The sequence below is a fragment of the Hyaena hyaena genome, unplaced genomic scaffold (genome assembly GCF_003009895.1).
Source record: "Hyaena hyaena isolate Hyena2069 unplaced genomic scaffold, ASM300989v1 scaffold_175, whole genome shotgun sequence".
Lineage (NCBI taxonomy): Eukaryota > Metazoa > Chordata > Mammalia > Carnivora > Hyaenidae > Hyaena > Hyaena hyaena.
In genome coordinates, this window is record NW_024080808.1 from 2,884,495 (window position 1) to 2,905,577 (window position 21,083).

Below are 21,083 nucleotides of genomic sequence, written 5' to 3' on the forward strand. Positions count from 1 at the left end.
TTTTAAAAATTTTCTAGCTGGTAGGCTTTGGATCTCCCAATCTAAATCTCCCTATTATAATCTCTCCTTGTACTATTTTCCTTCTTTAAAATGACACAATTTATAACTATATGTTTAGTTAGTGATCAGCTTATTGTCTGACTTTCTGGTAAATAGAAGCTCCATGTTGTCAGGGATTCTATCTGTTTTGTTTGCTCTTTTCCCCAGTGTCCATCACAGTGCTTGTCCTGTAGTGGAATTTATATTTATGTAATTTATGCATGTATATATACATTGATTTATTTTTGACCATTTTAGATATTCAAGATGATGAAGTGGCAGAAACTGTTTACAGATATAGGAAGACACAGTTACCTTTGGAACTCACAGTGGAGCTAACAGAAGAGACATTTAACGCTACAGTAGTGGCTTCTGATAGCATAGTGCTTTTCTATGCTGGTTGTGAGTATGAACCTTTAGAGGAGGCAGTATTAGATATTAGAACATTTAAAGTTTGTGGATTTTATTTTTATGTTCTGTATATCGCATGTTGTAAAATGACATAGCTGTCATAGGTCCCAGGCAGACTGCACATATTGAAAGATTTACTAATTTAGATAAATTATGGTGATTCAAGATAATGATTTTAAGTTTTTATAGATCTATAGGAAATACATTGCTTTTATCTTCAAATAATAGCCCTTTAACTATATTCCTTGAGGTATGAGTGCAGAAAATTAGTTGCATTTGGAATCTTCCTGAATGTTTGCACAGTACTGAGTACTATTAGAATTTCTTATTAAGAAATAACAATTTTGGGAAACCCCATCAATCTATATATTTGTTAATATTTAGATATGGATGCTTTGGAGACATGCATGTTGCAATATCTGTTGAATTTTTTATTTCAATGTAGGGCAAGCAGTATCCATGGCATTTCTGCAATCCTATATTGATTTGGCAATTAAATTGAAAGGTAATGTAATATATGCATGCTTATTTTCTTGATTCTGAGCTATAGCTGTTTGTAAAACCATATCATGCTGAAGATGAATAAAATCACATAAAATTTTAGGTTATTATATTTGTGTCTTTAACATTTCATTAATGAACCATGAGTTTCAAAAATGGTCAGAGCATTCATCTTGGCTCTCTTCATAGAAATGTCTTTGGTAGGAAGTAGAGAACCCATGTATTAAGTACTGGAGGTCACAGTTAATCCAGTAATCTTTTTGGCTGAATTCATTCATGTATTGAGTGCCTACTCTGAGCCAGTTACTATTAAATGTTATTAAGTAAATACTAAATACACTTAAACAAAAATTTGACACATGAGATTCAGTCTCACAGTCTAATCAGAGATCCAATATCTCCATGTTCTTGAAGCTATACAGTTAGCTACTCATGGACTAGCACATTTTTTATTTCCAATTTTTTAAAAATTCTAGCTGATTGACATATATGGCAAAATTGGTTTCACATGTAGAATTTAGTGACCCATCACCCATATGCAACACTTAGTGCTTACCACAAGTGCTCTCCTAAACACCCACCACCCATCCAGTCCATCCCCTGCCTGCCTCCCTCCATCAACCCCTAGTCTGCTCTCAGAGTCAGGAGCCTTGCATGGTTTGCATCCCTCTCTTTTCCTTTACCCTTCCCCTATATTCATCTGTTTTCTTTCTTAAACTCCACAGATGAATGAAATCATGGTATTTTTCTTTTCTCTGACTGACTTAACCTCATTTAACATTATATACTCTAGCTCTATAGGATATTTCTTTTTTTTTTAGTGTTTATTTATTTATTTTGAGAGTGTGTATGTGTGTGTGTGAGAGAGGGAGAGAGGGAGAGAGAGAGATGGTCTTTCTAAAATAAGTGATTTGGATGGTAGAATCACTGCTATGACTGACTAATAAAAACAATCCATGGAGTTAATATTTAATTTCTCATGGGTCAGGCTCACTATTTTGACTTGTTTCTTGAGGTAGACCTGAAAAAGAAGACAGACAACCACACAGGGAACAAAGGTACACAAAGGCACAGACTAATCCAACAGACACAGAAACAGAAAGGGAAAAAGAAAAAAAAAGGAAGGAACAGAAAACAAAACAAAAAAGAGGAAGGAAGGAAGACAAATAATAAAAATTAAAAAAAGAAAAAAAAAAAAAAAAAGGAAGGAACAGAAAACAAAACAAAAAAGAGGAAGGAAGGAAGACAAATAATAAAAATTAAAATTAACAAAAAAATTAAAAACAAGAAAAGAAAAAAGAAAAAGCCCAAAAGACAAAGGACAGTCTAAAGGCATAACACCAGAATTCCCAGCTACAAATAAAGAGCCAGGTGTATGCAGTGCTGATGGAAGAGCATAAAGAGAGAGAAATGACAAGGGGGTGGTTAGAGGAAGTGAAATTGGAAATGAAATGTCCAGAGATACTAAGAGGCTTGATTCAGAGGAAGAAATCGTAGAATATGTTTAAAGGCGAGGAGAAAGAAATGATGTTACTCAGAGAAACTATATAGTCTGATTACTCCAGAGAGAGAGAGATAAAAAGGTAACGGTTGTTGTGCCCGAATCGCGAGTCCCAGAGACCTCCAAGGAGCCGGCACCGATGCAAATACAAAAGGGTCTTTATTACAAGCTCAAGCAGGGGCTCACCAGCCTACAGGTGTCATGGCAACAAGGTGAAGCCAAGAACAAAAGCAAACAGGGTTTTTAAGGAGTAAGGGATGAGGGTGTTACAGTACATGTAGCATCATCACATAAGCACCAATTACAATTACAGCTTTGACCATTCAGTAGCTGTGAGGTGTTCATTACTTTTGGTGGGACCCAATCATGACTTTTGAGAATCCTTTGAAAATGACCAATTATGAGGTGAGTTCAAAGGGCCCATGTGGGGTTCAGGCAAGCGGTGAGAAATTGGCTAGTTTGTATCTGCAGTTCCCAGCCTTGACTCAGACCATAGGAGTGTTTCTTTTTACTTTTTGATTAGCTGAACTGAGGGCAGTCTGAGGATGGCTTTAGCCTTGAATAGTCTGAGGCTTTTCCTGGGACTGGAACTGGGGCTATGTGCAGCCCAAGGTTTCTCTTAATGGAGGACTTAATTTTTGGCTCTTCACGGTGGAGATGTAGAATGTACATCTAGAGAATGGGTTAAATGTGACTGTTTAAGCAAACCAGTGACCAGAGTGCCCTGGCTAACAAAGTGGAGGGTTACGAATGAGAAAAGGGAGAATATTTCTGAATAGAAAGAATTACCTAGAATTAATCATGGCAGTGCATCCATGTTGGTCTTGCTCCAGGCTCAGGTTAGGAAAAAAAAAAAAAAAAAAGCAGCTCTCTAGCGGGAATAGGCGTGATTTGGTGTAGGCAGGTCTTAGCCTCCACTGTTCCAGCCACTCCCTGAGGCCTCGCCTTGGTGTTGTGGGGAGAAACATGCCGTTGACAGAGTCCGTTCTCAAACCAAGCGTTGCAAATCACTCCCTTGGGTCCGATCTCCCTGTGCTGCGGGCGTAGCCAAGGTGGGCCGTGTTTTATGCCCCATGCCCTGCCTCGTTTCCAGGTCCCAGTCTGCGCGCTTTATTGATACCGCTGGCCCCGCAGGTTGCTGCTGCCCTGCTGCCAGGGGTCGAGTGGGGGTGGCAGGGGTGGGAGGAGTGGGGAGGGTGTGGAAGTAGTGCAGCCTCAGATCCAGATCCGCTGGGGTCAAAGCGGTGTCACAGCCTGGGATCCGCCGCCTCAGAGCTGCCAGGGGTCAAGTCCCAGGAACTTGGCCTCCGCCAGCTGCCTCCATGCTGCCTGGGGTCAGGCCCGCAGAATAGGTGCTGCTTCTGGGGATGGTGCCAGGAGCACAGCAGAGCAGTTTTTCCTGGTGCCTCTGGGTCTGGGGGCACCTAGTTCAAAGTCAGCACCCCAGCTAGAACTAAAACACTCTCTTTCCAAGCCGAGGTTTTTCTCTTCTCCAGGGACAGTTCTGTGAGCAGTTTCAGCTTCTCTTTCTTTTCCCCTCAACTCGCCTCGGCTGCCCGGAGTCTGCTCCCTTCCCTCCCTCCATGTCTCCGTTCCCGGCCGCTTTTCTTTCCCAGTTCGCACTCACGCACTTATGAGGTTGTCTTCCCAGTATACTCTGTCTCTTTCTCTTTCCAAACTCCTGTGGCTCAGTGTCCTATGACTTCAGGCCTTCTCTGTTTGAGAGGTGGGTGCAAGGGAAATGCACGGAGCTCCCTACTTCTCCGCCATCTTGCCTCTCCCTCTTTCACTTCTTTTCAGGAGAATATTTTAATACTTTGGGCATTTAGTCCCATAACCTTTCACGTTGACTTTGTCAGAAAAAGCCACTTTTCATCTTAGTCCAAGATGATGAAGAATATTTTGTCCTCAGTCACAAGGTGGCAGCAAATATCAAGTTTTTATACTTAACCTAGTATCTGTAGCTTAGAGAACCTATTTGGTTTTTTTCATTTAAATTAGGAACACTGAAATTCATGCATTGATAAAGTATAGAGTATGTAATACTGCAGGCATCTTAGAATATTAGACTCTTCCAGTTGAAACATGATTAAATATTGAAACCATTTTATTTAATTTTTAAAGTTTATTTATTTATTTTGAGAGAGAGCAAGAATTTGCCAGAATGGGAGGAGCAGAGAAGGAGAGAGAGAGAGAATCCCAAGCAGGCTTTGCATGAAGCCCAATCCGGAGCTTGTACTCACGAACCACCTGAGCCGAAACCAAGAGTCAGATGCTTAACCAACTGAGCCACCCAGGTGCCCCTAAATATTGAAATCATTTTATAGGAAAAAAAATTAAAAATTTATTAGAAAACTTTAATATAAGTTAGTTATATCACTTTTACTGATACATATCAACATTCTTTTTTCAGTTTTATTTATTTTTCAGGGTTTTTAAAAAATTTTTAATGTTTTATTTATTTCTGAGAGAGAGAGAGAGAACATGAGCAGCAGAGGGTCAGAGAAAGGGAGACACAGAATCTGAACAGGCTCCAGGCTCTGAGCTGTCAGCACAGAGCCCGACGCGGGGCTCGAACCCATGAACCACGAGATCATGACCTGAGCCACCCATGCGCCCCTTTATTTTTCAGTTTAAAGATAACATCAAAATTTTCAACTTGGACTGCAGGGACAATGGAATAATAACATTTTTAGCAGTGATAGACCTGTTGAGAATGCCTATTAAAGGGGAAAAGCTACATTTGTAATAGTACTATATTCCATCCTTGAGTGGTATTATATAATACGGTACTCCGTATGAATAAGCATTACTAGACATTTACTGAATAAATGAGTAAAATAACAGATAAAAGAACTTTGTAGAGAAGTCATCTAGGAGATTTAGTTTTAGAAGTAATAAGGATTTATTATTGTATATATGTTCATACAGTATTCAGGTTTAATATACTTACTTCAGTGTTAAAAATAATAATTTGTTCATGAAGAAATGTCAGGGTACATTCCACAAATTTTCACATACTAAGTAACAGACATTGTGCTATGCAGCAGGTATACAGTGGTGAATAAGACAGACTGAACCCTGTATGAGTTATCAAACAGATTGCTAACACTAAATCCAGAGTGATAAGTTTTTGCATCTGAGTAGTATAATCTAGAATTATTTAAGATATAAAATTTTAGTGACAAAATAATGAAATATTTTACAACATTAATCATATGATTAGGTTAGATCCTATATTAGGAAATATCCCAAGTTGATACACAGTTTCCTTCTTTGATATAATATTAAGGTTTCCTTTTATTAGAATGTATTTTTTTCCTCTTAGTAGTTGAGTTGTGTGGTTCTTGTTTTATTTGGGTTTTAATCTCATTTTACCTAATAATTTACATATTTTGGGGAACTTTACATGTATTATTTACAGAACAAGTAAAAATCTGTATTTGTGATTTTACTGTATGTTTTTTAGGTTGAAAATAAACTATTTAGATAAGATGGGGTACCTTAAGCCTTAGATGAGTCTCATTTATGTCATTTATTCACACACTAGTTAGGTGTTTCATGTAGGCCTCCTCTAGATGTGGAAAGTCAGTGTTGAGTAAAACAAACACCATCCCTACATCCCTACACATCCCAAGGAGCTCTCTTGGTAGAGACAGACATTAGTCATATAACAACACAAATGGGTATGTAATTAGCTAATGAGACAAGGACAGGAGATGGTTCCAAAAGAGCATAGGAAACTGATGTAGATCAGCATGTCTGAGATGGCTTTCTTGTAGTGATCACACATGCAGAGATCTGAAGGGAAGAGAGAGACCTAATGGCAAAGGTTGGTAGGCTGGCCACCAAATAGATTTGAGTTTTGAAAAGATATCTCTGGCTTCAGGGTAGAGACATAATCAGATTCAGGGAGATGAGGTAAGAGCCTATTGTATTATGCAGGAGAAATGATGACTGGAGTACAGTCAGTAATGAAAAATGGACAGATATGAGATACACTTGACCCTTGAAGAAGATGGGGGTTAGGGATACCAACTCCCCTGTCAAAAATCTTTATGTAACTTTTGACTCCCCCCAAACTTTATTAATAGCCTACTGTTGGCTGGAAGCCTTGCTGATAACATAGAGTCAATTAACGTATATTTTGTGTGTTATGTGTATTATATATTGTATTCTTTCAACCTACAGAAAAAAATGTTAAAATTGTAAGAGAAAATACACTTATTGTACTGGTACTGTATAAAAAATATCCAGATGTAAGTGAACTTGTGCATTTCAAACCGATGTTCAAAGGTCATTGTATTTAAAGTTTAGGTGGTCTGGTTTCTTCTTAAATTCCACATATGAGTGAAATCATGTGGTATTTGTCTTTCTCTGACTGACTTATTTTGCTTAGTATAATACTCTCTAGCTCCAACCACATCATTGCAAATGGCAAGATTTCATTCTTTTTAATGGCTGAGTAGTATCCATTATGTATGTGTATTTAAATATATATATCACCTCTTCTTTGTCCATTTATCAGTCGATGGACACTTGGGCTCTTTCTATAATTTGGCTATTGTTGATAATGCTGCTATAAACATCAGGGAGCATGTGTCCCTTCGAATTAGTATTTTTTTATCCTTTGGGTAAATATCTAGTAGTGCAGTTGCTGGATGGTAGAGTGTTGTATGTCAGTGATGAATCACTAAATTCTACACCTGAAACTAATATATGTTTACTAGCTGGAATTTAAATAAAAACTTGAAACTATAAAATAAAGTTTAGGTGATAAAATGGAAAGGACATGTTGACAATTTGACTAGACATGGCAGGTTAGGAATGAGGTGACACTAAAGGTGATATTTTGGGGGCACCTGAGTGGCTCAGTTGGTTAAGCGTCCAACTTCGGTTCAGGTCATGATCTCACAGTTCGTGGGTTCGAGCCCCATGTTGGGCTCTGTGCTGACAGCCAACTCAGAGCCTGGAGCTTGTTTCAGATTCTGTATCTCCCTCTCTCTCTGACCCTCCCCTGCTCATGCTGTCTCTCTCTCTCTCTCTCTCTCTCTCTCTCTCTCTCTCTCAGAAATGAATAAAACATTTAAAAAAAAAATAATAAAGGTGGTACTTTGTTTTCTGATTTGTGTAAGAATGGCATCCTATAGGAAGGAAGCTATATTTGGGTTTAGATGTGTTGAATTTGAGGATGTTTCCATTCAAAGATAAATAGAGAAGGCCATAAGGATACATGGGTCTAGAACTGTAAGGAGGAGGCTGAGTCAAAGATATAAATATAGGATTCATTCTGTTGTTAATAATTACTGAGGTTGTCTGGGAAGAGAGTGTACAACAAGAAGAGAAGGCAACTTAAACTGAGCCCTGAGGCTCTCCCAGCTTTGCTGTCAGAAGAACATGCAAAAGGGACCAAAACAGAGCAGCAGAGGAGGTGGGGAAATAAGCCAGTAGGGGAAGGTGTTGCAAAAATCAGGGGAAGAGAGAGTCCAGCAGAAACCGTTCATGCCGATGAGAGGTTAAAATAAGAATGGACTATAAAAATATTGTCAAATCTACCCAACTGAGTTTTCTACATTAATATTTATAAAATGTGCATTTTCCTTTTGTTTAGGCACATCCACTATGCTGCTTACTAGAGTGAACTGTGCAGATTGGTCTGATTTATGTACTAAGCAAAATGTTACTGAATTTCCGGTTGTAAAGATGTACAAGGAAGGCAAGCACCCGGTATCTTATACTGGGATGTTGGGAACTGAAAATCTCCTAAAATTTATTCTGCTGTAAGTATTCATATTCTCCCTATGACTTTTAAATTTTTAGGTCTATATACCTTCTGATTCCCATGCTTTGTTGACATACTTTGAATAGGTTAAGGAGTAATGAATTGAGATCACAGGATAAACATGGGTGAGGAGAGCCTATCCAAGTCACTTTTGGGGAGACAGAAATTTTATTTAATGAGGGTGATTTTTTTAATTACAAGAGTATTTAATTGACTTTGTTTTGTCAGATATTTATCCTGTGGAATATAGTGTTTGCAAAGTTCAATATGGGTTTGTTTGGTTTTTTTTGCAAGCTGAAAAGTATCTTTAAAAATTAATTTTGAATGTAGTTATATATTCATCCAGCAACAGGATTTCATGCCCAGTGAACATAACATCTGTCCAAGAAGCAGAAGAATATTTAAGTGGGAAATTATATAAAGACCTGATACCCTACTCTAGTGTGTCTGTGCTGGGACTATTTAGCCCAAACATGACAAGAGGTAAGTAAAAGTGAACTTTCAAATTATGTAACAGATAATTTAAAAATATGCTTACTAGTTTTACTTCCTTTAAAAAGAAATTATAAATTATTTTTAAATTATAGAGAACTCAAATTATAGAATTTTTAAAATGCAAAGAAATTTGAAGAAAAAATTAAAAGCCAAAATTATTTAGAGCTGTTAAATTTTGATGTAATTCTTTCCCTCATTTTTCTGTGTACCTATATATCGCATATTAATACATGTTTTAATATAATTAGACTAGTATTGTGTATCTAGATTGGTGTCTTGCTGGGTTTTTTAGTTTTTGTCTTTTTAAAATTTTTTTAATGTTTTATTTTTGAGAGAGAGATAGAGACAGCGTGAGCAGGGGAGGGGCAGAGAGAGAGGGAGTCACAGAATCTGAAGACAGTCTCCAGGCTCTGAGCTATCTGTCAGCACAGAGCCCAACATGGGGCTCGAACCCACGAACCGTGAGATCCTGACCTGAGCCAAAGTCGGACGCTTAACCGACTGAGCCACCCAGGTGCCCCAGTGTCTTGCCATTTTTTAAAAAATAGTTTTTATTTATTTTTGAGACAGAGAGAGACAGAGCATGAGCGGGGGAGGGGCAGAGAGAGAGGATAGACACAGAATCTGAAGCAGGCTCCAGGCTCTGAGCAGGCTGTCAGCACGGAGCCCAACGCAGGGCTGGAACCCACGAACTGCAAGATCATGACCTGAGCCGAAGTCGGTCGCTTAACCGACTGAGCCACCCAGGCGCCTCTGTCTTGCCGTTTTTATTTAATATTACATGGGTGCATTTTTTCCATGTGTTTAGTAGTCTCCAAAAGCATTATGGCTGTATATTTAGATGAAAATACTGTAATTTATTTAACTATTTACCAAGAAATGACATCTGTTGTTTTCCTTTTTTATTTTTGCTGTGAAGAGTATTTTTATTTATGCATCTTTGTATGGAATTTAGTCTATTTAATGGATATATGTTCCCAATAGGAGAATAACCATGTTTTCTATAAGCTGTGTGTTATATGTGTTAATCATTTTTTAAAATGGGTTTTTAGTGCTTGTCTGATGAATTACTATGAGATTTTTATGTATTAAGGATATTAAGTTCTTGTCATTTGTTTCAGTTATTTTCCCCAGTTTGTGTCGTTTTTAGCTTTAATATTTTTATATTTAGCAGTTTAAAATTTGTTTTCTAATCTGTTGATTTTGACATTTCTTCCATTGATTTTAATTATAGAAAATCTCTATCATCTTTATCAGTTAATATTTACCTGCATATTTTCTTCTTGCTTTAATTTATATTTTTTACTCTTATTTATATTATCTTCTTGCTTTGAATATTTTTTCTTTTTTTAAATTGTGATAAAATACACATAACAAAATTTACTATCTTAACTATTTTTCACCATGTAGTTCACTAGCATCAAGTATATTTATATTGTTATACAGCTAATCTCCAGAACTTTTTCATTTTGCAAAACTGTAGCTCTGTACTTGTTAAACAACTCTCCATTTCCCTGTTCCCTAGCCCCTGGCAGCCTCCATTCCACTTTGTATCTCTATGAATTTGACTATTCTGGGTACTTCCTATAAGTGGAATCATACAGTATTTGTCTTTATTGGCTTGCTTACTTAGCATGATGTTCTCAAGGTTCATCCGTGTTGTATCATGTATCAAAATTCCTTTCCTTTTAAAGGCTAAATAATATTTCATTGTATGTACATAGCACATTTTATTTATCCATTCATCTGTTGTTGGGTTGTTTTTGTCTCTTGGCTATTGTGCATAATGCTTCTGTGAACATGGGTCTTCAAATATCTCTTCAGGACTCTGGGGCGCCTGGGTGGCTGAGTCGGTTAAGCGTCCGACTTTCGCTTAGGTCATGATCTCGCGGTTCGTGGGTTCGAGCCCCACGTCGGGCTCTGTGCTGACTCCCAGCTCAGAGCCTGGAGCCTGTTTCCATCTGTGACTCCCTCTCTCTCTGACCCTCCCCTGCTCACACTGTCTCTCTCTCTCTCTCTCCTAGAAATAAATAAAACATTTAAAAAAATTTCAAAAAAAAAAATCTCTTCAGGACTCTGCTTTCAATTCTTTTAGATATATACCCGGAAGTGGAATTCTGGGTCATATGATAGTCCTATTTTTAAATTTTTGAAGAACCACTATACTGTTTTCCCTAGTGGTTGTACCATTTTATATTCCCACCAATAGTATACAAGGGTTCTAACTTCCCCACATCCTTAGCAATACTTGTTATTTTCCGGGTAATTTTTTTGATAGTAGTCATCCTAATGGTTTTGATTTGATCATTGTTTTGATTTTCACTTCCCTAATAAGTAGTGGTATGGAGCATCTTTTTATGTTTTTTTGGCCATTCTTCTTTGTAGAAGAAGAATGTATATCTTCTTTGGAGAAATGCTTAGTCAAGTCCTATGCCCATTTTTCAATTGAGTTGTTGTTGAGTTGCAGGAATTCTTTATATATATGAATTGCATATATTTCTATTACCTGGAATACCTTTCCACCCTGTTGATTGTGTTCTTTGACTTTTTTTTCTTTTTAAGTCCTTAACCATTTAGATATTTTTGTGCATGGTAGGAAGTTGGGGGCCAACTTTTTTTTTGTCTAAATAGTTAATTATCCTTTTTTGCCCTCTTGTTTTAATTCCATCATCACCATATTAAATCCATGTCTGTATGTGTGTATATATATCTGTTTATTATTATTATTTTAATATAATTTATTGTAAAATTGGCTAACATATGGTGTGTAAAGTGTGCTCTTGGTTTTTGGGGTAGATTCCTGTGTTCATCACTTACGTACCACACGCGGTGCTCAGCCCAACATATATATATCTGTTTAAATGTTTTCTGTTTTATTCACTTTTGGTCTCCCTATCGATACCTAATTTATTAGTTTTATAATACATGTTGAATATATAATTGGGTCAACTCTCTTGTTTATCTTTTTTTGCCTATTGGCTCTTCCAGGTGAACTTCGGTCATTTACACATATTGTCTAAACTTCTTTTATATCTGTCGCTTGTTTTATGCTTCACTATTATTTCTTTAGTTAGTCTACATGTAGTATACTTCTTTTGGTTTTATATTCTCCATGGCTAAAGAAGATGTTATTTAAAAAAAAAAACAAACAAAAATATTGGAATCTTAAAGGCTATTTCAATGATTTTGAATCCTTTTTTGGAAGATGAGGATGCTTTTAATTTTTTCTGTCATCTTTTTCTCTATACGGGCCTCTATAGTCTTGTATTGCAACTCATATTATCATTATTCTTGAACTTTTTTGCATTATATATTTCTCTTTGAAAATTTTTTGCATTTTCCTAGCATTTTATTATGAAAAATTTCAAACATACAGCAAAGTTGATTTTATAGTGAACAGCCATATACCTATCATCTAGTTTCTACTATTAGCATTTAACTTGTACTTGATTTAGCACATGCCTTTGCATCTATCCATCCTTCTTTCATCCATCAATTAATTCATCTTATTTTTGATGCATTTCAAATTAATGTTTTTTCCTTTCAGCTTTGATACATTACTGATAGCAATTAATTTTACCTTGTTCGTTTTACATAGCATCATAGACTATAGTGTTCTTTTAATATCACAATTTCTCTATTTTTAGACTATTTTTTTCTAGCTCATAGGAATGTTTTACAGCAAGCTTTAAAGGAAGGGTACATAGGGCATTTTTCCTAACCAGTAATATTGCTTAGAATGTTATTCTTTTGCCCTTGCATATGAATGGCTTCTTGGGTAAGGGTAATAAAACCCTTAGTGTTTGTTTTTTTTCATCACATTAGCTATTGGCATTTATTTAGCAAACCTACTCCCCTATTTTTCTTTCATTGAAGATGAATTTCAAATTCTGAATAAAATCTTTTAAGGATATTTTTATGGGAAGAATATCCCCATATCTAGCATCCAACTTACAGATAGTGGATACTGTTAATTACTTATTAAATTTTGCTTTCTACAAATTTCTGTCTAGTAATTTTCCCCCTCTACTTGGTCTTCACAATCTTTTAAAATAAAAGCCAACATAACTTACTAGAAAGAAATAATGAGAATATGAATATGTGTTCTGTGACTTCCTATCTTAGAAGGCAAAATCCTAGAGGGGATAGCTTTTTCATTTGTATTCTCTATGAAAAATTGTGAAGTGAGGAGTCTGTGTTTTACTCCTGTACCTTTGCCTTTCCAGTGTTTTTGCTTCCACTGTTGACTTTGTCTTCTATCTACCCCTGGTGCCTGGTGCGCTGCAGGTGCCATCTATTATTTACTCTGGGCCTCCTTCCAAAAACAATTAAGGGCTTTGGATAATAAAAAGCACAAATAAAGTCATTAAAACAAGAAAAAGGGTTAAGCCATAAAAGAGTAGGGAATAATTATGTAGCATATTTAAAAAAACACTGCACTTGATCATAGAACTTAACCCTAAGCAATCTGGCAGCAACCGGAAACAGAAAGTTGAAGTTTTTGTCAGCTTATCATCATTGTATAGTAAATGGCAAGCTAAAAGTTAAGATGCTGACTCATCCACAGAGAAAATTTATCCCTGATTGTAAATGCTGAGAGGGATTTTTCATATATTTTTTATATATCAGCACAGGGAACAGTATACTTTATGATAATCCTGTACAAATCGTAAGATTTACATGTAATTATCTCTCAACACAAGTCAAAAGTATGGTGTTAAACTATATAGAGACTGTTCTGGTGTGCCAGAATGATGTAATCTGGAGGTGATGCTTTTTTATTATTTCACTACATTGATTGTTCTCAGACTTTTCAGTCAGGTATTCATTTCTCTTTTTTTGTTGTTGTTGCTTTTTGCAGATGTCCAGGTGATAGCTACTGGACTTTCAATATCTATTGAATGAGAAAATATGTAACAATAAAAAGGCTACTATGGATTCATTAACATTTTATGTACATTTACATTTTGTTCATAAAGCTGACTACTGACATTTACTGAGCACTTATTTTATATCAGATATTGATTTATTGTTCATGTAGATTCTAATGATTTAAAAATTAATATAATGTGAATTCCATGAGGGCTAAAAGGTCTCTTTTGTCCATTGTTGTATCTACCAGGTCTCTCTACTTTTTTTCCATCTGTAATTAATAGTATGTTGGGGGGATAGAATTTAAGATGTCTTAAATGTCCTGTTTCTCATTGTACTTTTGCACTCCAGTTCTAGAATCCATTGCCTGAAAGAGCTATGACTATGATAGGTGTCCAGTAGAAAATTTCTAACTCCCTATGTGTACTAAAAATAGTTCTACTTCTGTAAGAGCTTTTCCTTCTCATTTGTTTGTTTTTCAGTATGGACACCTGAGTTCTTATCCAGTGGGTTATAATCAGTTACAATCATTCATTTGCTAAAGTCTCAGATTCTGTCAGTGGGAGCCCCTTCAATCTGCCTCCTGTGTCCTTTGGACATGTCTCCATCATTCTTTGAATATGTCCTTTTGGCATAAGATGTTCCAAGTTTTGTTTGTGGAATCAGCCATTTCTCCAAGGTCCTTTTAGTGGGACACTGAATTCAGAAACCAAGATCTAGGGATTAGGAGTGCTTTTAGTTACTGGAGTGTTCATGTTTCTCAACTCTTATTGATAGAGCTAAAAAATAAGTGTGTATGTAGTAGTATGTGTATATATGTGCTTGTATAAGTGCAACTATTCAATAAAATGTAGTGGGAAAACAGTATCGCTAAACTACTGTATTTATTTTATGCAGTTAAAACATGTTTATAGTTACGCAACTAAATATTGTAACTAGTATTACATCCCAAATATATTTATTGTGATTTAAAAACCCTTTATTTAGATTAACAGATTATATTTTTATACTTGGGACTTGCAATATATTCTGACATACATGCAGTTTTCACCAAGGAGGAGAATATGCTTGGTTTTAAATGTTCAGAGGAAAAATGACAGTCTGGTTTAGTAGAAACCAGTTTAGTTTCTACAGTCTTAAATGATTCCATTATGAGCAAGTAGATTTGCGAAGAGCCTTTTAAGAAACATATTCATGAGTAGAGAGGCTTCTGTGTGAGGAAAGTACATGGAAATATTAGTGTAGTTTTCCACTGTTATTTACCAAAAAAGAAAAGAAGCTGAAACAGGTTCCATTATGTCATTGCTTTAGATGGTGGTCATCAATTATTGATGAGAAATAAGCTCTGTTTTCTCAGAAATGAAAGTATAGGCACTCAGTCTTTTCCAGTTTTTTCATATGAAAAAATATTTTCTGTGATAGTAATAGTTTCTCATTAAATTCATGGTTATAAATAGCTCTGAATGCTGCCTACTGGCTGATTGTGCCACTTAAGTAAATTGGCTTTCCTGTAGTGTTTCTCAGTCTTGTGGAAAGTATGCATCCTTTTTAGAGAACATAGCCTTGTGGTTACTTGATGGTAAGAGTGCTGATTCTCACACCAGGTTACAGTTGTGACTGCTAAGGTACAGATCTTTTGGGTTCAGCATGTCCAGAGTAAGAGGTGCTTTATGACTCAATTCTTCCATCATTAATTTTCTGTTTGGACTGCCATGAACCTTCCTTCTAGTGAGCTAAGTTATCATTTGGTCTTCAGCTGGCAAGAATACATCATTTATATAAGTTTATTTCTGCTCTTTTCTCATTAGTCTATGAGTATTTAATTTAGAGTTGCTTTTTTGTTATAAGATAGTCATTAGTCATTAACATAATCCAGAATATACTATTACTCATGACTCTGTATTCAGAAAGCTACAGAAACAATTTTTAAATATCTAACAAATGAGAAAAGATTGATACATAAATTAATCAAGGTTCAAAAGTAACAAAAACAGATTACAGAAAATACAGGAAGTGAAAAGACACAAATCCCTCATAATTGCAGAATCCTAACACAGACCCTGTTGAAGTACTAGAATTTCTAATCTTCTATTTTTTGTGTGCATATAGGCACTTTTAGATTTTGTAATGATAATGTGCACATTATTTCACATATCTGCTTCTCTTTCCAAACTATATATAAGGCAACTATCTCTACCCACCTTAGGGTGTAAATTAGAAAGCAACAAATATTTACTCAGTAACTCTATATGATTAGAGTGCTATAAATCTACACTTGATCTTAGCCAAAAGGCCAAGAAGCGATAGAGTGCAATAAATAGGATAAATCACATTTAGAGTACATTTGTTTAGGGAACCATAATTGCATTATATCAATTTGCATTTCTGTAGTAATCATATGTCATAAAAAGAACACAGATTTTACAGCCACTAAGTTATATAAGATCTGCCTGTAAATATTTATCTTTATGATTAATTGATAATAAATCACAATCATTTATAAATCTGTTCATCAGTTGAATAGCACACATAAATTTAAAGGTTTCAGATTTTTGTCTTGTCTATATATTTATAGCAAAAGAAGATTTCACTGAGGCAGGAAACTACCTAAGAGGATGTGTTATCACTGGAATTTATTCTGAAGAAGATGCTTTGACACTGTAAGTTTACTGGTCTTCTAATTTTAGAGAGGAAGAAGTTTGCAAAATAATATATTGCTAGTTTTTACACAGTTGAAGGAAAGTAGGGCAGTGACATAACTATTTTTATTTTTTATTATATTATTATTTCCTTCTAAGAAGATCTGGGCAGTAGCATCTGGCTCTTTAGAATTCTTAGATATCATTTTGCTTTAGGCTAGAGCCCCTACAGGGGCAACCTTGGACTCATAATACTTTACCTTCCTATAAAAATTTTTCCTCTTCGGGTTCTGTTATTTGCAACTTTGGTTCTTTGGAATTGTCATAGTTTTGGGGGGAATTTTACTTCTTGAGTGTCTGGGTTTTGATTTGCCACCAAGGTATATATAAAAATGAGAATTTCCCGATATTTCTCTCAGAGTTTTAGGTGATGTGACTGTACCTGACAATTCTAGTTAATTCTAAGTTATTGCTCTTTTAGCCACATAAGTTGCTTTATTTGCAGAATGTGGAATGTTTGTGAACTACCAAATATTTCACTTGCTTCAAAATGAAGGACTGAACTGAACATTTGGAGATTATTACATATACAATACATATAGTAATACATATATATCACATTCTGCATTAATGGCTTGTTTTCAGGTCCAGATGAAGTTGGTAAGCCACCGCCCCCCCCACCCCCCCAGTTTATCTTGCTTATCATAGTATTCCTAATTGTGATTTCTGAGCTTAAATCTTTAATCATGAGCACTGGTGACATATACTTTTGAAGATCAAGCTCCATTTCCGTCCATGAAATTCATGACTTTTGAAAAGGAAACACTGATTTCCAGATCTTTAAGAAATAAGAGACCTATTCACCTGACACATGGACAGTCACCCACTACCTTCTGTTCTGCTGTCATTGTGCATTTAGCTATGATCCAAAGAGCTAGACCAGCTGTTTTCAGAGTATGTTTTTATTTATAACCAACTGATCAACCTAAGAGGTAATCTGAAGGCTGGATCGTCCACTAATGCTTATAATATTATAATGTCTATACTTTGTTCTAACATGAGTTAAGATTTTATATCATATAAATGTGACTACTTCATTGTAGTTTCACACAAATCATTTTTTTCTGTTTAGTGATTTCCCTTTAAGTTTAGTTAGCAAAAGTTGTGGTAAGAAGGAGCAGATTTGGGCTGTGTTATAGTGGACGGAGCACAGACTTTATATCTGGGGCACCTCAGTTTGAATCCTATCTCTGCCACTTATCACTTTGAGTCCTGGTTTTCTCATCTGTAAAATGGGGGTGATAGTGGCATACATTATAGGGCTGTTCTGGGGGTAAAATGAAAGCTAAAGGCATCTACAAGAGTGCCTGGCAAATAGTAGGTTTATAATAAATGCTTGTCTCCTTGCTCAGCAGTATGGTGAGCAGTCCAAAAAGGTTGAGAACCATTCAGTATGTTCCTAATACTATTTAGACATTTTCTTGATGAATAAGTTGTCTAGAAAAAAAAGAATCTGTCTAGATTATTAGCTGTTGCTTTCTTTTAATCTAGGTTGTCAAGCTCCTGAATTTCCTCAAACAGCCTCACATAGAAGATAAATTTGCCTGTAAATTGAGTTCATTTCTTCCTTAGTAGTAGGGCTTCTCATTTGCTGCCTCCCCATCTGACCTCTTGGCGTAATTGTTTGTTTTTGATGACTGGCTATATTTTATTGGAAATTTTAATACTGCATTTCTCCACAGGTCAAATAAATATGCAGCAACACTTCCAGCTCTGCTGCTAGCCAGACACAAAGAGGGCGAAGTAGAGAGCATTCCATTAGCTAACTCCCGTGCACAAGACATAGTTCAAATAGTAACCAATGCATTACTGGAGACATTTGTGAGTATATTTTATAATAAGGACGTTATTTGAAATATAGAATCTAGAGGAGTTAAAAATAGCATATTTTAATACACAGTTTTCCAGCTTTTGTTGGCAGAGGGCATGATGTTTTGTGAGCTGAAGATTCATTAGGTTACTCTGTTTTGTTCACTCATTATGAATATAGCTTTTATAGTCCACTGCCAGAAGTTTGCATGTTTTTGGATTATTTTTGCATTGTGGTGACTTGTGTAGCTGATGGCCAGTTGAAGGAGGTACTCGATCTTGGCTAAAACTTGGTATAAAGCACATGGATTCTGGAGAGAGAGTCAGACTGCCTAGGTGCAGATCCTTGCTTGTTTCCTTACTGGATCTTCATTAACTTCTCTGTGCCTCATTTTCCACATGTGTAAAATGCAGCTGTAGTAGCACCTGCCGAAGAGACTTATCATGAGGACCAAATGAGACATATGTAGTTTTGGGTAGTGTTTGGCCACTGGTAAACATTAAACAGATGTTAGCTAGAATTCTTATTTATACAGTTTTAGAACAAAACAGTGTCTTATGAAAGGCCTTTTCCACTGCTCCCTTTGAAAATAGTGGACTCAAGGACTTGACAGTTTTAATATGCATTTCTTGATTTTAGTTATTTTTGCATTTATATTAAACATAGCTAAAATATAACAAATTTATGCTTTTCTATATTTCTAAAGTGACATAAGCATTATAATCAGCAATAAATAATGAATATCCTCCTGTTATGTTTCTTGCCATGATAATCTAAATGACATTACATTTGAGGCTTAAATTAATGGCTGTAGCCTTTATTAAGTCTTTTTGGTTCTGTTCCCTCCCCTACCTCATTTAAGTTACAGGTTATAATTAGTCAAATCATTAATATTTTCATGATGTAGTTTTCCAAATTATTAAAGTAGCATTTTTGTCTTTAATGACATATTAAATGAATATTTTTTTAGCCATAAACATAGTGTAATATTTTGGAATTATTATAAGACTTTACCTTTTCTCTCCCTCATAATACAGAAAGCTATGAAAGAAGAAAATTGAAGTCAACTGTAACCTCTTTAACCAAATTTAAATTGGGAGAAATATTTTCCCAAACTTAAAAAAAATTCCATGTGTATATATGTGATTGTGTTTTTATCTTAAGAGATATTTCCATCAAGAAATGAAGATACACATATTGTTTTTTTAGAGTCTACATAATATTCTGTTGTACTAAAAAACCACAAGTTATTTAATTTCCTGTTGATGAATATTTGTCTTTAGTTTTGTTTTATTCAGTGACCAACCTTGAGGATAATCTTTGGGTGTTTTCATGATTACATAATCATGGTAAATTCACAGAATTTGAATTGCTAGTCCAAAGGGCAGGTTCATGTTTAAGGCTGCTGATACTTATTCCTATTTTGTACAAGAGGAAATTTGAACATTTTACTCTTTCATCTTTGCTTAATTGATATATAAAAATCGGTATCTATTTTTTGTTAAGATTATATTCTTTATGGCTGAGAAAGTTTGGGCAAACTTAACAACTATCAGAATCTGTTTATTTTTAAGGCACATGTGATAAGCATTGTGGCAGTATTTCAGTTTACAATGTTTTGGTTTGCAGCATTCAACTAAAAACTGAACCGCTATAACAGAAATTGTTTTGCTTTTAGTTTATGACCTTTCCATAAATTTTAAAACCCTCAAGTGGTTATTAAATTTCTTAAAGCTACTCTGTGTTGGAGATTTAAATGAGAGGATGTAGCAGCCAGCCAGCTGCAAGCTCATCTCCTGGCCTGCGCTTAAGTACTAGAAAGACTTTTGTGTCTTCATCTGGATAGGGAAGAGGACTGGATGACCAGACAGTAAACATTTTTTATATGGCATGATGAAACTGATGACAAATTAGGCCAGGGAAATAATGCCCAAATCTGAAAAACACGATAATTAACAACATGCAGTGATCTATTCAAGGCTGTCACATTTAAACATACTTCTGAACAAATAGTTCTAGAACTTTTCTCAGATACGTTGAGTTCCTTTTTTATGGTTTTATTATGCATAAGTTACAGCCTCTTGTATATTCAAATAGCCAAAGGACACCTTCCAGTTACCACATTTGATGATCTTTCCTGTAAGTAGCAACCAAAACTATTGACAATGCTTTTCCTTCTCAAAATTCTCTTTTCCTCTGGCTTTTGCAATTCCAGACACCTCCTTCAACCCTCTGGCCACTCTGGAATTACATCTTCAACCCCTTTTTCTTCCTTTGCTGTTTTTTCTTTGGGAAATTTTATCCATACCCATAATTTCTATCATTATACCAGCTGATGATGCCTAAATATGAGTTTCTGATCTTTTCTCGTAAACTCCTAGAACTCTTGGTCTTTCTTCCCTGAAATGTGTCACCTGTGTGTCCTTTCACAAATGCGTATTCTAGTTAGTCATCTTTCTAAAACAGGCCTAACCAAGTCACTCATTTGATCCAAGATCTTCTCAGTATTCCTGGGAGCTAGAAAACCTATCAAGGCATTTTACCATCTGGTCGTACAGCCACATTTGCCTCTTGAATGCCTAAGTCTGGCATACTTCACTCCTACTGTTACCAGATGGCATGTATGCTTTCACACCTCTCTGCCCATCCCCACGATGCTCCCTATATCTGGAATCCTGGCTCTGAACATACCTTCCTCTGTCAAGATCTTGTTTTTTTCCTGAGGCCAGATCAAATACCACTTCTGAAATACATGAGCTTCCCTACTTTGTTTTCTTAGCTTAATTTTATAGTCATACATTAATTCTTTCTTGGATCACAGCAGTTTGTATACATGTCTTCTCCTCTAAAGTATGAGCTCTTGGAGGGCAGGGAAAGTATTTTAGTTCTTTTTGTTTCAGTATCCAGCATAACATCTTGAGCTTTGTAGTTCAAGTGGCTCTATCTCTCCTAATTTTTTTTTTTTTTTTACAA

The 21,083-nt window shown here is 35.6% G+C and overlaps 1 protein-coding gene across 1 annotated transcript in view; it reads left to right on the forward strand.

Moving 5' to 3' along the window:
* Positions 1-18,121, forward strand: part of TXNDC16 (thioredoxin domain containing 16) — a gene marked incomplete at its 3' end in the record, with an annotated part of 102,144 nt that extends 84,023 nt beyond the window's left edge. Inside the window, exons 13-18 of the mRNA XM_039240509.1 lie at positions 298-441; positions 896-955; positions 8,064-8,232; positions 8,581-8,717; positions 16,177-16,261; positions 17,983-18,121. Coding sequence (XP_039096440.1) covers positions 298-441; positions 896-955; positions 8,064-8,232; positions 8,581-8,717; positions 16,177-16,261; positions 17,983-18,121 — 734 coding nt within the window. The remainder of the gene's footprint in view (positions 1-297; positions 442-895; positions 956-8,063; positions 8,233-8,580; positions 8,718-16,176; positions 16,262-17,982) is intronic.
* Positions 18,122-21,083: the final 2,962 nt, after the last annotated feature.